At 43.6% G+C, this 14,518-nt stretch overlaps 1 protein-coding gene across 11 annotated transcripts in view; it reads right to left on the bottom strand.

The window, feature by feature from the left end:
- The window catches only part of ADD1 (adducin 1), a 76,378-nt gene that overhangs the window by 14,045 nt on the left and 47,815 nt on the right, over positions 1-14,518 (bottom strand). For 5 of the 11 annotated variants that reach the window (XM_019951343.3, XM_019951344.3, XM_033856554.2 and 2 more), the window contains 6 exons: positions 9,595-9,675; positions 9,201-9,350; positions 7,008-7,151; positions 6,805-6,903; positions 5,680-5,856; positions 1,120-1,464 (listed from right to left, as the gene is read on the bottom strand). In XM_019951343.3, the coding sequence (XP_019806902.2) occupies positions 1,120-1,464; positions 5,680-5,856; positions 6,805-6,903; positions 7,008-7,151; positions 9,201-9,350; positions 9,595-9,675 (996 nt within the window). The remainder of the gene's footprint in view (positions 1-1,119; positions 1,465-5,679; positions 5,857-6,804; positions 6,904-7,007; positions 7,152-9,200; positions 9,351-9,594; positions 9,676-14,518) is intronic. The other 6 variants (XM_019951345.3, XM_019951347.3, XM_019951354.3 and 3 more) reach the window with 3 other exon arrangements.

The raw sequence follows: 14,518 nt of genomic DNA, 5'->3' as shown, positions 1-14,518 counted from the left end.
GGCTCAAACACCGACCGACCCCGGCCATATTCACGCAGAGTCTCTGCCACGTGACACATTTCCTTAGGAGCACAGAGGCTGTCTCAACAACTGTGCATCAGGAAAACACCAGAACCACCTGGGGAAGACAGAACTTATTTCTTTTAAATAAATCTATAAAGCAAAAGCACTGTTACAAGGGAAACAGGAAGGCCCGCTTTGCTTACTTGGTGTCCTGTTTCAGCACAACTAGGCTGATCTCTCCTCAACTCCTATGGAACTAATCATGCAGAGACACGTGCGTCCCAGCCTCCGTCTCTTCACAAGAGGCTCCACTGAGGGCCTCTCCTACTCTGATGCAGGGGCCAGTGGCCTGTCCAGGTCTAGCGCTGCCCAGGGACGTCTGAGCACCAGACGGCAAAGTAGCGTTCAGGGCAGCGTTACTCCTGACACGAAGCTCGCCTCAGCGCCTGTCGCTGGTGCCTGCGGATAGCCTGGCTGCACTTGGGTCATGCCACACCCAGCAGGAGTCAGAAGACTCTCCACTATGGCCGTCTACTCACATGCAACAGTCCATGCAGAAAGTAGCTGGCTGAGAGCGTTCGGAGGCTTTGGGACAGCAAACAGGGGAGGAGGCTAACGAGAAAGGACGAGGGTCAGCTGAGAAGATGCCCACGAGCCACGAGGGAAAACTGCTTAAGAAAACACTAAGACTTTAAAGAACAGACTTAAGTTAGTGACTTAATGAAACAGCTGAGTTTACGACATTAAAGTAAGAGGTTATGCTTCACCCATCTTTTTGTCCTGAAGTATTAAAGAGTCTTCAAATACAATTTGAACTGAATGACAGCTCCTACTTTTAGGTTAATCCATGTAAGTTATGTAGCATTTTTGCTGTGTACGGAGTTAGGTAATGCTGGAATGACTGCAGAGGAACAACATATCTTAAGCAGTTTCAAGCAGACAGTATTACTTGAGTTATATCTGATGCGAAAGTGGGTCTGGGTTCAGGCTAAGGAAGGTTACTGGGGAAGGCTCGCCTAGCCCCGGGTCAGAGGGCCAGGTTCCCAAAGCCTCCGAAGCCCCAGCTGCCAGACGTGCTCTACATCATCTAACTATGAACAGTAAGTAGGCACAGACCAAGCAGTTGGTAATACAGCTTGGCACGCAGACACCGGACGAGAGAGACTGCAGCAAGGGTTTCACGTGATCGTGTGTAATGTTCGTCCACACCTTAGTCTTCGACTTGGGACTGCTTCCGTTCTGCCCTTCCTCAGAAGCATCGTCACCCCGGCCAGAGTTCAGCCATCTTGTCTTCTCTCGTTGCTGCTTCTGAAAACTGTGTCTGAGAGGAGAGCAAGTGCCCGAATCACCGTCACTCGCAAAGGGGTAACCTGTGACACTGGCAGGAACCTCCACGTCGCTGTATTTTTTAGATTTCTCTCTCAGAGCAGGGTATCGATAAGGGTAGCCAGTTCTGTAACCCTAGGGGCCAGAGAGAGAGACACAGTCAATATTTCAGGTCTGAAAACAAGAGTTTCACTTTGGAAAATCGTGTGGAAATATCTACAAAAGCTGACTATATGCACACCCTATGTACATGCACGCCCAGGAGAAACGCAAGTATGTTCACCAAAAGACAGGTATGACAATGCTAGCAGCGGCACTATTCCCAAAGCCCAAGTAGAAAAACCCGAAGTCCATCAACAGTAGAATGGATGAACGGCGGTTCACATAGCAGAGCATGACACGGCAATGAGAATAGTACTAGGACAAAATGTGGCGAATCGTCACAAACACGGTATTGAGTGAAAGAAACCAAATGTGAGAGAATATACTGTATGATTCCATTTATAAAAAGTAAAAAAGAGGCAAAACCAATCTTTGCTGTTAGAAGGATGCATAGCAGTCACCCTTGGGATGGGGTAAGAGACTCAAAGGGGGATACGAGGTTCTGAGGTGCTGGTATTGTTTTCTGATATGGGTGCTGGTTACACAGTGTGTTCAGTTTTTAAAAATAAACTGAACACTTAAACAGGTACTCTCTCCTATTCATATACATATACATATATATATATGTATATGTGTATATATATATATCTCAACAAAAAGTTAAAATTTAAAAGACCAGGGTTTACTTGCTGCTGGTTATAGTATAAGTTATATTAATCAGCCTACTTAACATTTTTTTTTAACCTGTTAAGTCACAGTGAAAATCTTTCAGGAAGACCAAACAAGTACACCTCATGACAACTGGTACCTGGAGAAATTACTTTACTTCTGAACATAACAATATCTGCATTAACCTTCAACCCTGTTTCACGACCATTTGCTGTGCTTTAAAACACCTGCCCGACTAATTCCCGCCTCTGTAACGGCACTGAGCCCACCGTGCTGACCCACCTGCGTGCTAATAGCCCACAGACAGCATCTCCAAGGCAAGGATGATGTCTCACTCATCCTTCCTCTCCAGAGCTGAGCATCCAGAAGCTGTGACGGACAGACATTACAGTGGCCCCCCAAAGGCCCCCACCTCCTGTAAAGCCCTTCCCCTGCAGTGTGAGGGGAACCAGCGACCTGCTTCAAACCAGCAGAACTGGGCAAAGGTGATGGGATATGTTACATAAGAGTGTAGCACCCGTCTTGAGAAAGTCTCTCTGCCCATCGCTGGCTCTGAAGAAGCAAGCTGCCATGACTCCTGAGCTGTAAGGACATGAATTCTGCCCATGATGTGAGGAGTCTGGAATTGGATCCTCCACCAGTAGAGCCTTCTGATGAGAACCCAGCCCAGGCCAACACCCTGACTGCAGCCTTGTGAGACCCTAAGCCAAGGACCGAGCTCAGCTGTGCCTGGACTCCTGACCCGTAGTTTCATACCTCGACCAGGTCACTTATGGCAGCTTCACAATGAATGACAAGAGAATGAAGATTTGAAAGGATTACACAGGGCTAGTCACGTAGGATGAGTCAGTGGCGGCGCTCTACTTGCCAAGTACTGTAGAAGCATTCCTCTCAATTCGGGAGTTCTCCCCCTCTGGGTGATTGCCCTCTATGGGGGGTCACCACCTTTATTACCGATCATTCCCTTAATACATTCAAAAAAGGGTGGTAATAACCCCTGAATGGAGTTGGTTGTTGTTTTGTTTACTCTTGTTTCGTAACTACCCTCAGGAAGACAGGTAAATGTCTGCACTGGCAACTTCTCCATTTATGAACATGCTTTGCTGAAGAATAATAAAAGATAACCACTCAGCTATAAAGACTATCTTCAGAAAAATACAGTTCTTATTAACTGAAGTGTCCTCTTGCTGAGAGAGCTGGGACTCTTGAGTAATCTTCATGACTTCAGAATAAACCATCCAGGACATCACAAAATTTTATTCTGAGGGGGGATGGGCTTTTTCTTTATTCTTCTCCTTTAAATGCCAAACCAAAATCAGAAGCAATACTCAGCCCTCAGACCTCCTATATGGCTTATAGTTAAAAATATGGATTCATCCCTTCTTTGAGAAGCTGGAATGATATCCTGATCGGGAAACAAACTAGCATTTCTTCTGACTTTCTATGTCAGAAATGTTCATGGACTTTATATGACCTACTCCTTATAGTGTGAGAACCCTCAACTATTCTCTACCCTACTCAATTATTAGCAAACACATACAGTTGATCAGAATGTTAAATTAAAACAGGGACTAGCATCAGTGACCGCCATCCAACTTTACTTCTTATAAACCACACAGCCTTCTAATGTCAGAAATAACCTGTGCATGTTAAGCGCACTGAATAAAACACCCTTCCTGTCATCTCGCTTATTAATCTTTCATCCTTTATATTCCTCCCCTATCAAACTGGAGTCACTAATTTTAATTCTCTCTCTCTCCACCTTCCAGAATGTACTGAGTGCACAAGATGTGGCAGGCTGGTGTTCCTGATTTTTATTCCTCCCTCCCGCTCCCCGCCTTTTAGGTATAAGCGCAGTGAACGTCAAAGTATTTGCTAAGAGGACAGAAGAAGGGCCAGTAAGCCTGGGTCACCCCAGCGTTCCTCACCTTGCCGGGCCCCTTGGGGTATCGGACTCCGGATACAGATGCCTGAGCGATCACCACCCACTCTCAAACCTTCTCCGGGTGTGACCTCCCTGAGACTGCACTGTCCTGGCCTGCCTCTTTCAGCGTCTCGGTGGGCTTTCTTCCTCTTGGCTGCTTCCCTGGAAGCAGTCCCGGCTCACGCGCCCCCTCCGCCCTGCAGCTGCCTTCGTGCTCCGTCAGTGCACACGTCACAGGTGCCGGACTGCATCCGGGACTTGTTTGTCCATTTCCCTGACTAGGCCATGAACTCCCTGAGGGCAGGAACTGTGTCCTGGTCACGGCTACAGGCTCAAGACTAGGTGGTCAGTTAATGCAACCCACTTACTGAGCAAATGAATGCAGAAGTTATGGGAGGTTCACCCCTCCCCCACTGATCAAATCTACTCCTGTGACCATCACTTCTAGGCAGTTAACTCCCAGCTCTCCCTTTCCAGCAATGAACATTCTCCTAAGTCCAAAGAATTTCAGTGAGAAGAACCCTCTGAGGACACTTAGCATACCCTGAATCAGATCCATGAATTCTTTTTCTTCCAAGATCTTCCTGAAGCCACCCATCCCACCCGTGACCTGGTCCAATTGTGGCGACTTTCTTAATGTGAAGCTGGCAACATGCCCTTCCAGTGTCTTCTCTGTCCCACATGCCCACGACAGGTCTTTTTTTCCTCCAGCACCTAACATCATGTGGCAGTAGGAGACTCTCTTGAATCCTACTGAAGAGGTATGACACTGCAGCAGGAAAAGGGCCCCATCACAGAGTCATTTGTCTTTTAATGTGATTGCTTCGACCCTAAGTGCCTTGTTGTGAATATTTAGAGAACTTGGCGAGATCAGAGATGGACCTAAAAGACATGACCCTGTCGTGCTGCCATGTCTCCAGCCGTGCCCTCACCTCTGCTACGGATGCTTTCCTTCCCCCAACTCAGCCTGCCACGCTTCTACCTCTTCTTTGAGGTCCTTCTCAAGTGCCACCCTCTACATAAATTTCCTCCCTGATCCTTGCAAAAGGATGACATCCCTCACTGCAGCCACCTAACAGACCACATCCTGCCATGTACTATTAGAACGTTCTTATTATGCTAAAAGCCCCGCAGCCATGCTCCTGTACCACGTTGGGCTCCACGTCCCCGCAGGAAGCAGCAGAGGGTCTCCCACGCAATAAATTGGCAGCAAAGTGTGTGGAACACAGCAGTCAGGCCCCGAATAGCTAGAATTTACTGTTAAAACAAAAACAAGACACTCGGCTGACTGATTTAGAAAGTCCCCTCGACAGCTTGCTTGCGGGATGACGGGTACAGGGCTGACCCTGCTACTCGAGGAGTTACTCATCCAGCAGAGCAGAGCATTCTCTGTGCTCCTGACCCCACACAGTCCAAACAAGATTACCTTTAAAAAACAAAAGGAGACAAGAAACCCTCACCTGTATATTCCATCGTAGTTTAGCTTAGAAGTTAAATTGCCCTGGTGCTTCTTCATGACTTGAGGGTGAAAGCATTCTGATGAATGAATGCATGAAGACAGCAATTTCACAATACTATTTCACTCACTATGAAAACACTAACATTTGTGCTGCTGGGATGAGCGCTGTATCATCAAGTGGTGGCAACATTCTTACCAGATTATCCAGCATCCGCATGAGCGCTTCAAACTCCTGCTCACCAATCTGCCACTTGGGAGGCGATCCGCTGCCCTCCCCTGCCGGGGACCCGGGGGAACGGGATTTGGCCTTGTACTTCCCAGGATCCAGGAGGACTAAATTGTCTGGCCCTCCCGCACTGGCCAGAGTTCGAACCTTTTCCAAAACAAGCAAACACTACAGTTGGAGTTCCTTGCTGATCAACGGGGTCAGATGCCCATGAGAGATCACTTCAACAGAAATGTAGGTTTCAAAAGAAACCAAATCATTATAAGAATAAAAAATGTGAGACAGACACTGATAGACAAATCACAAGGTAATCTTCAGAAGGTTTTCTTTAGCATGAAAAAATATTGGGCACTCATACTAGAAGGACAAAAGGGAAGACAAAGCCCTCCCAAGGCCATATGAAGGGGACTGGGGGCTGCATCACCACACAGACACAAGCCAGAGTGACAGTGAGGAACGCACATAGGGGCCGAGCAGACTCAGCATAAGCAGAGCCCACTGCTGTGAGACTGTGGGCACATCTCTACTCCCTGCACCCACTTTTTCAAAAAGAGTGTGTGGAGTTCAAATGAAATGACATGTAGTAACATAAATAAAGCACCTGATAGCAGGGCTGGCATATGCTAGTACTCCATCAATGGCAGTGACTTATGTATTTGAAAAATTAAAAGTTAGAAATGAAAAGCCCAATAATCATTTGCCAACTTAAATCAGTGAAATGGCATTTTCCCTGGTCATCTTCCAAATTCATGAGCTCATCTTTAGCAAAGAAATCGCTCACAGACTCACTGCTGGAAAACAAGTATCAAAAATCTATGGGAGGGCTTCCCTGGTGGCGCAGTGGTTGAGAGTCCGCCTGCCGATGCAGGGGACACGGGTTCGTGCCCCGGTCCGGGAGGATCCCGCATGCCGCGGAGCGGCTGGGCCTGTGAGCCATGGCCGCTGAGCCTGCGCGTCCGGAGCCTGTGCTCCGCAACGGGAGAGGCCACAGCAGTGAGAGGCCCGCGTACCGCAAAAAAAAAAAAAAAGAAAATCTATGGGAACCCCACAAACACCTAAGTATACTATAGACCAAACGGAACGGCCACCACCTACCTGGATCTCACATGCAACCACAAGGTTATGGATGTAATAGAAGGCCTCCTCAACACTCTCTCCAACGGATACAAGCCCGTGATTCCGGAGAATAAGAACCTAAAGGGAGGAAACAGGAAAGCTCTATGGACCTAGGCAAGAAGACAGATAACGTTTTTCTTCTTTCCTCTGTAATTTAAATACCAGATTAGATGCCTACTGACCTTGCTTTTAGGCCCCAAATTTTTCTGAATTAAAACTTTTTCTTCCTCATCAACCAGAATCCCGTGATAATCATGATAAGCCACTTCTCCAAGGGAAAGTGCCTCTGGGGAGATTGGCAAGAGGCCACATTTCATCGCAGAGACCTAGAGAACAAGCAGCACCATCAACGAAGACGAATCAGGAGCTCCACTGACGACACGGCAAATGCTTTCCTCAAAAACGTAATGGGGGGAACATATTTTACTCTGTTCTCCTTTCAGAAATGAATGAACCCATGAATTTAAGATAAACCTTACTTCTGGGGCTCACCACCAATCTATTTTTAAAAATCAAAGCTACCACTGTCAAGGAAGGCCTCAAAAGAAATTCCACATATTTCTGGATTTCTCCCACACTGACTGTAAACACCAAGTGAGCTCAGATTTAATAAGATGAGTCCTGGATCTACTGCAAGGAGAGACAATGGCTTCCTCTGAATGAGTCACAACATTGCAAAGAGGGGTTTCTGAAGAGCTTTAAGGTTTTGTGTACTTTTCATCTTAGGTTGTAGGTGAGATAGGAACACCTGAAAGTCAGATAAAAGGAGATTTATAAAGATTTAGGATATTATACTGTATAAATTCTCTACATTTATTTAAGTGAAAAATCAAAGTGTCCATATAGCCCTTTAATTTCCTTAACTTTCCCAAACTGACTTTAGAATATGCTAATTTTAAAGGTCTTCTACCTAGACTAACAGGCCCCAAAGATTTAAATAATACACATGTAAGTGTAACAATTTCTTACAGAAAAGTTCATCTAAAAAGACAATACCACAAAAAAGGCAGTACCATATTTAATTCCTTTCACAATATCAGCCTTTCTATAAGAAGTTATTTCCTTACAAAGTAAAGTTACTTTGATAATTTTTAAAACAAATTACATGCTATTTGTGATAACCACAGTCTCAAAGGTACCTCTAATGGTTCTTTAAAATGCATGGATTTTTCCTTTTTTTTTTGGCATGGATTTTTTGGGGTTGGAAGAGCATGCATTCTTTTAAGAAAAAATTACATCATTTGGAGAATGATATAACTAATAAAACTGATGCTGACATCAAGAACCATATCTTCAAAGTAAAACAAACAAACCAGATCCAACATTCATCCCAACAACCCAAGATCTATGATATTAAAACATCAAGACAGAGTGAAATTCAGTATTATTTAATCAATGAGGTCATCTGTCAAACAAATAAGCCCAGGAAGTCATTAAAGTATAAAACTGGTGATAAAAAAGACAATTCTAGACAGTTCTTGAGTGCTTCGCTTTCACATGACGGTGCCAACAACCAGAAAGTACACTTCCATACATACTGAGGGGTCCGAGGCTTGGTCAGGTGGCCTGTGTGCACCAGCAGGGTCCAGGCTTGGTGATCAGAATGGGGCAGGCTCGGGGCTCAACGGCCAAGCCTCCTAAGAGTCTGCAGCGTCTGTGCCCTCTTCCCCCTTCTTTTTTTATTTTTTGGCTGCGCCACACGGCTTGAGGGGACCTTAGTTCCCCAACCAGGGACTGAACCCGGGCCAGGGCAGTGAAAGCGCCAAGCCCTAACCACTGGACCACCAGGGAACTCCCTTCCCCGGTATTACTCTCCCCAGTCACAATCCAGCCTGGGTTTCGCTAAATCCAGGCGCATCATCTGTGGAGGCTGGCCGGTGTGTCTCTCAGCCTCAACCTCTCCATCACAGGCCCGGCGCCTTCCCCTCAGACCGTCAAGCAGGTTCAAGTCTCCTGCATCCCACAAACCCTTGCCTGAGCCCAGCGTCCCCCACTTACCACCTCACTTCACCCTCCCTCCTCTTCCCACTTCTCTTCTCAACCAAGGAGTCTCAATTCACTGTTGTCATTCTGCACTTCCCAGTCTCCCATACGCTGAAATCTCACTCCCCTCTTCAACACTGATTTTTCTAATCGTTGAGTCTTACAACATTTTCAGACTTATTACATGTTTTTCAAAATCAGATAGTAAATGGACCACTTAAAATATATTCTTTTAAGAAAGTCAAATGTAGTGAGGAAAAAAGATTTTTCTAATCCAACAAAATGAGGTTTGTTGACTTGGTGCAACAAGAGAGGGCAATTTGGAGGAAATGTGAAGTGCCGCTCACTGAACGGCTTCAAACTTGAAGTCTCTACCAGGGCAGCGCACTCACCGCGGCCCCTGCTGGTGTGTGAACGTGCACAACGCACTTCGCGTCTGGGCGTGCAGCGTAAATGGCAGAATGTAACGTGAAGCCAGCCTGATTTACCCCTAGATTAGTACTTCCACGGTCCACTGCCTCTCCTTGTAGACTGACTTTAACCTGAAATAAGAAAGCAAAATCTTAACTATCAAGAGGATTTCATGTTATCCTAACTAGAAATTACTTAAACCAAAGTTTAAAGTGTTTATAACTAATTATAAAAGTTTTTCCCTGAGTTAATCACACAAAACATAGAGTTTTTCCTCTTTCTTGGGTTTTACATGTCTAACGCGATTAGACAGTATTTAATTACCTAACATGACCTACATATACTTGATGCCCAAGAAGAGAAGGACATTCTTACCAAACTGGATGCAGTCACTTCGCTGTAGAGAAGTCCAAAAGGTACAACGAGGAAGTGTTCCTGCTCGGAGCTCACTCTGGTCTGTGCGGAGAATTACTGAGTTAGCTCAAAAATCCTATTGAAATTATTTGCATCTCTTTCAGTCCACAGACTCACGGTTTTTTTGTGAGCATTAACTGAGCTACATAGGGTCTCACTTAAATACAGTGCCTATCACAAAGCTAAGGGGTACTGAAAGCTTTCTGTTATTATGTTGTAGTAACTTACTGGGTACATGAAGTGCATCTTGGTCACATTCATGATAATTAACTTTATAAAGAAAAAACCTTCTGGTGGCTACCAAGCCAGTATCACGTGCAAAAAGGTGACACTCCTCAAGGGTGTAATAATGAAAACCAAACCTTACTTTTTAAAAATCAAAATGTTTTGTTTTTTTTTAAGTACTCAAAACCTATAGGACAGTGAACAATCATAAAAATCACAAATAAGAGAGCGTTCTTCCTTTCTGCCTGACCAAAAGTCTCTACACATCACATCCTTACTCCCCTGGTATCTTTCTTCCTTCCACAATATAGTTTTCTTTCAACAATACAGATTTGTCACATATGATGGATATGTGCTAGATGCTAGTCATGTAGTGCGGGGTCGGGGGGGAGTCCTGCCCTCACAAAAATTTAGTCTAATTTTTATCAATGTAATGATTTGGGGATAGACTCAAAAGACTTCCCAAAGCTATTAGGACGGAACACATTTACTACTGGGCTAAGAATTCTAACTAGGGTCAGGTAGGTGGAATTCAATGTTTGTTGAAAAGGCCTTATGCTGTTTAGTCCAACTTCCTAACCAGCACAGTGACTTCTATAGTGGCCCAAAAGAAACACACACGGGGCGGAGGGGTGTCTGCTTGGACAGTGCAGTGATGCCCTCACACGGCCGGCCTCGTTCCTTCATTCAGCAAATAGTCCCGGAGGCCTTCTGCACCTGGAGGCTAGGGTACAGCAGTAAACAAACAGAAGCTGGAGAGGCCTAATCATTAAACACTCTCTCTTACACTGAACAGAAATCTGTCTGTGGTGTGCAACACAGAACGAGGTCTACCTCTGCCCTAAACTGTAGTTTAGTCCTGGGACATCTGAAACTATCCCATCTCCTCCATGTCACCTTCACGCGAAACTCACTGCATTTCCTCAGCACACTAGAATGCGGACCCACAGTCATATAAGACCTGAGTTAGAACCCAGAACTGTCTATGTTGCTCTGGGGACCCTGGGCTCCTGGCCTCCTCACCCATGAAGTGGGGATGAAAGGGGCTTGTGCTCACAATAAAGCTTTCAATAAATGGCATCTCTTAACTATTACACTACTGCAGTATTATTAATGGTGGTAGGAAAGCCATCTCTACAATATCCATTCTCTATAAATCTCTACTACTAGGTCTCTACTCCTTTTTAGTTGTTTCAAAAATGCTGGGAATTCCCTGGCAGTCCAGTGGTTAGGACTCCACACTTTCACTACCGAGGGGCCAGAAATATTTGGGCCTTTCCATAATTTTGGGCCTTTCCCCCAAATATTTTCCCATTAATTTTAAGTTAGCCAGGTTTTTTAACGCTGAAGTCAGTTCTTTTATTTTATAAAAGATGTTGATCTTTCTAACTATCTAAATCAAAACTATGCAAATTCCCCAATTCCCAAACTGGGTCAAAACAAAACTTAAACAAGGAATTACTGTGTATTTATTGGCTGGGATGAAGAAAAATAAGGTTGGAAACAGGGAAAAATTAAACGTCAGATATTTTTAATTTTATTTATTTATTTTTTTGGCTGCGCTGGGTCTTCGTTGCAGCGCGTGGGCTTTCTCTAGTTGCGGCGAGCGGGAGCTACTCTTTGTTGTGGTGCGCGGGCTTCTCATTGCAGTGGCTTCTCTTTTTGCAGAGCATGGGCTCTAGGTGCGCGGATTTCAGCTACTGCAGCACGCAGGCTCAGTAGTTGCAGCATATGGGTCCTAGAGTGCACGGGCCTCAGTAGTTGCGGCGCATAGGCTCGTAGAGCGCAGGCTCAGTAGCTGTGGCACGCGGGCTCAATAGCTGTGGCTCACAGGCTCTTAGAGCACAGGCTCAGTAGTTGTGGTGCATGGGCTTAGCTGCTCTGTGGCATGTGGGATCTTCCCAGACCAGGGATCGAACCAGTGTTCCCTGCACCGGCAGGCAGATTCTTAACCACTGTGCCACAAGGGAAGTCCCAAGTCAGATATTTTTGCTTATTTTAAAAGGTTTTATTTTGAAACATGCATGTAAAAAAGTATTTAGCAGGTATACGTACAACTTAAGTAAAATAATAAATCAAATGTCCATGTACCTTTCAACCAGCTTCAGAAACAAAATAAATCTAATATTTCTGAAGCTGTTTCTTTCTCCCCATATCCCATAAGTAATCACTATCCTGAGTTATGTGTTAAGCATTTTCTTTCCTTTCCTTACAGTTTTACTTTATATATATTCATCCCTAAGCAATACATTGCTTAATTTTTATCTGTTTGTGAACTTCATGTAATTGTAATCATACTGTATTTTTCGGTGACTTTTTTTCCTCAACACTGTTTCTGAGATTCCTGCAGATGATATACAACATGGCAATAATTTATTCATCCTCATTGCTGTATAGTGCCTATTGGATGAATATACAATTTATGTATCCACCTTCTGTCAATGGACGTGGTTTTCATTTTGCCATTAAAAACAATGCTATGAACATTCTTATACCTGTCTCCTAGTGTACATGGTACAAGTTTCTCCAGGGTAACAAAGTAGGAGGTGAAGCCAATTATTTTCCAAAGGGCCTAATTAAATGTACACTCCTGCTAGTAGTATATGATAGTTCTGTGCTTCTACAACCATCTTTCCTAAAAATTAAAATCTGATGTCTGAGAAATGGTATTCCATCGTGACTTTATAATTTCCCAGTTACAATTGAGTTGAGCAACATTTCATATTTTTATAAGCCAGTCTCATTTCCCCTTCTGTGAAATTCCTGTAAATTGCCTTGTCTTTTGTCCATTTTATACTGGTTGCTTACTGATAGTTCTTCATCTATTCTGGATACTAATTTCTTGTTGGCTAACCGTGAGGCAAAATCTTCTAGGTTGTAAGCTTTTATTTTCACTCTCTTTATGGTGTCTTTTAATGATGAGAAATTTGTTTACTTTAATGTAGTCAAATGATTTATTCATCTTTTCTTTTATGATAAGTGCTTTTGTGTCTTAAGACAACTTTCCTTAAGTCAGAGGTTAAAGGTAAGTGATTTTCACTTATACAGATCCTAAAATTTTTTAAGTATTATCTTTCACACTCAATGCTTAATTCATTGGAATTGCTTTGTGACTCTATACAGTATAAGGTAAGAATCCAATACAATTTTCCAATTCTGATTTTTCAATCTAATTGTGCCAGCACCAATTACAGCCTGGTCCATCATTCTTCCCTTGATGATCTGCAATGCAGACTCTTTTGTATATCTGATTTCTTTTTTTTTTTTTAATATTTATTTATTTATTTATTTGGGTGCACCGGGTCTTAGTTGAGGCATGCAGGATCTCCACTGCAGCATGCGGGATCTAGTTCCCTGACCAGAAACTGAACCCAGGCCCCCTGAACTGGAACCGTGGAGTCTTAACCACTGGACCACCAGTGAAGTCCCTGTATATCTGATTTCAGTACATAAAGATCTAGTTCTGGGCTCTGTCCCACTGGTTTATCTGTTTCTGCCTTTCCCCAAAGCACACTATTTTAGTTACCATCACTTTATAAGTTTGACACTTGATAGGAAAAAATATCTCCTTACCTAGTTCTTCAGGAGTTATCTATTCTAGGCCTTTTTTCCTCCACATAAGTTTTAGAAGCACGCTCATGCTATGAGGTCCCACATTAAAAAAATACTACATAGCCAGTTTTACTCACTTTTTTCTTTGTCTATGTATATATATATATATATATATATATATATATATATATATATATATACACACACACATAATTCATATAGCTATAAACAGTATACATTTTATATTTTCTCTTTTATAATAATTATTTTCCATGGTTTCAGATGGTCTTTATCAATTATTTTTCATAATATGTAACATTCCCTCAAGCTGATTCCCTCAAGTTGAATAACTGAGCCATTTCCCACCTACTGATGGATATTAAGACTCAAATTTTTTTATTATTACAGATAATGCTATAATAAATATATTTATACATCATGTTTTCTTCTTTGACTTCTTTCTTTAACATATATTTCCAAGAGTGAGCTTAACAGATCTACATATTATAATGGAAAAGCTTAAAATATACAATCTTCAGAATCTGAAACAAAAAGGAGAAAGTGCTAAATACTGATGTAGACTGAAAAAAGAGAGGACATTTCAAAGTAAGTTTTCTAGTCCCTGATGGCGTAGCACTGGTCTAACTGCGAGTCTTCCCACATGTAATGCCCCTTCTCTGTGCACAAGGAATGAGCGCTAACGTCATTCACCGAAAACACAATACACCCGACTCACTATCTCTGGCAGAGATCCCTATCATGTCCTCAGAACACAGTCACTGTGGACCCGCTGCCACCTCTGGAGCCCACCACCTCGGAGGGTTAGCATTCCTTGGAATCCAGAATGGAGGTGAACCTAGCATTCCACTGACACCCAGAGGCATTTAGGGACGGAAAGACCCTGCCATTGGCTAAGAGCCACCAAGAGAGGAAGCCCACCTCATGTGCCAACTGGGCTATCCTGTCTTTTGACACCCCCGCTCAAAAGCTTCTCTAAATCCAATGCAATCTTAAGACAGAGATTAATTCAGACAATCATCTCCAATCCTCTAACACCTGTTAGCACTTTTAAATCCCTTTAGCAGAAAATCCCTATTGCCCTCCTTCA

The sequence above is a fragment of the Tursiops truncatus genome, chromosome 5, assembly GCF_011762595.2.
Source record: "Tursiops truncatus isolate mTurTru1 chromosome 5, mTurTru1.mat.Y, whole genome shotgun sequence".
Lineage (NCBI taxonomy): Eukaryota > Metazoa > Chordata > Mammalia > Artiodactyla > Delphinidae > Tursiops > Tursiops truncatus.
The sequence above is the reverse complement of the archived record's forward strand: the minus strand, read 5'-3'. Positions and strand labels throughout refer to the sequence as shown.